This window comes from Sinocyclocheilus grahami, unplaced genomic scaffold, assembly GCF_001515645.1.
Source record: "Sinocyclocheilus grahami isolate Dianchi unplaced genomic scaffold, SAMN03320097.WGS_v1.1 scaffold23080.1, whole genome shotgun sequence".
NCBI lineage: Eukaryota > Metazoa > Chordata > Actinopteri > Cypriniformes > Cyprinidae > Sinocyclocheilus > Sinocyclocheilus grahami.
This window is the reverse complement of record NW_015519015.1, coordinates 84-2907: the sequence shown is the minus strand read 5'-3', so window position 1 is coordinate 2907 and position 2824 is coordinate 84. Positions and strand designations below refer to the sequence as shown.

Genomic DNA, 2824 nt, shown 5'->3' with positions numbered 1-2824 from the left:
AAGGTCTCAGACAAACTTTGCTGGAGTAGTTATTTTGAATAAAAAAATTACAACATATTTTGCCATTAAATGGTGACACAATATTGCCCTTTCGCAATTATTTTATTACTAGTTTGCCTCAATCACAGTATCGTTTTAAAAATACATCGATTTTTTTTTTATTATTATTGTGTGTTTTAAATCAAAAGCGTAATTTATGATTTATTTTTGAATACATTGTGTTATATCAAGATAGCTGGGACAAGATACAAATGTCAGAATATGCCACATGCACATTTATGAATTATTTGAGTATAAAACTTTAAACTGTATTCTGAATTAATCCTAGATGTATATTTACGATATTTTTACTTGATAGATTTGTATTTCTGGAGGAATTAAGTGCCTCTACATTTTTTGAGGTGATTTTCGAATCGGCAGATTCAGCAGTAACGTTACATGAAGCAGTTTTCCCGCCGTCAGCTTCTTTCTGTCAGCAGCTTTCTTTGAGTATCGTTAAAGCAGTTATCTGGCTCATCCACTAATGAAATATGGGTTTCTTAAAACAGTTAGACGTCGAAAATTTTAAGTCCTGGCGAGGAAAACAAACTATTGGCCCATTTAAAAGGTTTAATTGCATAATTGGCACTAATGGATCAGGTAAGTTGGTAATTAAGCTCATTTGCGTGGCTAATCTTATAAAACCGTTTGCTACTGTATATCGCTAGCGCAAAATTAATCAACTTATTAGTAAATTTGCTAAATAACATACATTATGTAGATGGTTAACGTGCTACATACGGGTTTGAAGAAAAATGTCTGAAGAAAAAAGATTGCAATTAAATACTTTTTAATAATATTACGTTAATGGCGCCAAAACATGTCGTTTTGCGTACTATAGCCGTTTTTAAGAAATATCAGGAATATAAGATGCAGCATTATTGATATATAACGTTATAGTATTGTATACTGGTCTAGTAAAATATAGCAAGAAAACCATATAAAAACCTTGTTATCTTCTCATACTATCAGTACCAACAACTTACCACGGTACCACCACAGTTTTTTAAGTGTAACGTAGTAGCAGCAAAAATACGAATCGTGTACATGTTTTGCATGCTTTGGATAAAAGCGTCTGCTAAATGACTAAATAAATAAAATGTTTAGGAGGCATCATCAGTATTGATTACAATGATTGATTCTTCCCATTTTTTCCAAGGCAAATCTAATGTCATGGATGCTCTTGGATTTGTGATGGGAGAGAGAGCAGTAAATCTTCGTGTTAAACACACCAGAGATCTCATCCACGGTGCCCACATCGGCAAACCCTCGTCCACCTTCGCCAGCGTGAGCATGATATACTGTGGAGACAATAATGAAGAAATGATCTTCAGCAGGCGCATTTCAGGTGAGTGTGATTGAGCTCAGGCTAAAATATATGATAGATCAAATTTAATTGTTTGCTGTTGGTATGATTCATTTTTTTACAGGGGACTCTTCTGAGTATCGTGTGAATGGTAAACAGGTCACTTTGGCAAAGTACACTGGAGAGCTGGAGAAGATTGGCATTGTGGTGAAAGCAAAGAATTGTCTGGTGTATCAGGTGCTTCAGTGGTCAACAAATGCTTTAGCATTTGGTTATCGGTCTTTATGATAATTTATAATGTTAATATTTATTCTTACACTGATCATCAGGGTGCTGTGGAGTCAATTGCCATGATGAATGCCAAAGAACGAACAAAGATGTTTGAACGAATCAGCAGCTCCGGAGAGCTGAGCGCCGAGTATGATGCCAAGCTGGCGGCCCTGCAGAAAGCCAAAGAGGACACCCAGTTCCACTTTAACAGGAAGAAAGCAGCTACAGCTGAGAAGAAACAAGTCTTCAAAGATAAGACTGAGGTATTAAACTAAAGACCTGACAGATGTCAAAATGTTTACATCCTCTTGACAATGTATTTGTCTCGATCTTGTCAGGCGGAAAAATATCAGGCGCTGGTGGATGAACACAGAGAAAACAAACTCCAGCTGACCCTCTTTCAGCTTTTCCACAATGAGAAAAAGATAGACGCACAGTCAGAATCACTGAGGGACATGCAGGATGCTGCAGCGCAGCAGAAGAACAGCCTGGACGTCTATGAACAAACTGTGAAGGCTCAGAAGAAAGACCATGGGCGCATGAATCGAGAACTTCAGCAGTTGGAGAAGGAGATCAGGTTGAGTCATCGGCAATGCATTTTGACTGGCAGTGTCTTTAAAATAAAAAAAATTAAATAAAAAATAAATAAAATATGTAGATTTAAACAATTTAGATTATTTTTTTTTAAATATATACATTAAAATTTTTATATATTTAAAAAATAACAAATATTATATATGTGTATATGTATATATTCACATACAGTAGCTATATATAATTGTACTATTTATTTTAATTAATAACTAATAAAATATATAATTATCAATTCATAATATTTTAATAAAAATAATAAAATTATGTATTTGTTAAAGGGGTCCTATTATGCTCTTTTACAATGTCTTAAATTTGTTTTGGGGTGTACTAGAACATGCTCTCATGCTTGTGGTTCGAAAAACACATAATTTACGTTATTACAATACCTTTCTCCCCATCCTGGCACAAACAGCTCGATTAGTTCCGGGTTTGATGAAGGCCCGGCTTCCAAAAAACTAAATGTGTTGTGATTGGTTAGCTGTCCCAGTGCGTTGTGATTGGCGAACAGCTTCGACGGTGTTTCAGTACTGCCCCGCCCCTTGCCAAAGCAGTTCCGTCTGCTCCGGTTTAGTTAAGGATGGCGTCAATATTGCCATATCAATTTGAGCCGGATTC

The 2824-nt window shown here is 35.6% G+C and overlaps 1 protein-coding gene across 1 annotated transcript; it reads left to right on the top strand.

Annotated features, from left to right (window-relative positions):
• Positions 1-484: 484 nt before the first annotated feature.
• Positions 485-2192, top strand: LOC107580005 (structural maintenance of chromosomes protein 1B-like; the record flags this gene model as incomplete). The annotated part of the gene is made up of 5 exons (XM_016265767.1): positions 485-639; positions 1199-1387; positions 1470-1582; positions 1675-1878; positions 1954-2192. Coding segments are annotated over exons 1-5 (854 nt in total), but the record flags the coding sequence as incomplete, so codon positions are not given.
• Positions 2193-2824: the final 632 nt, after the last annotated feature.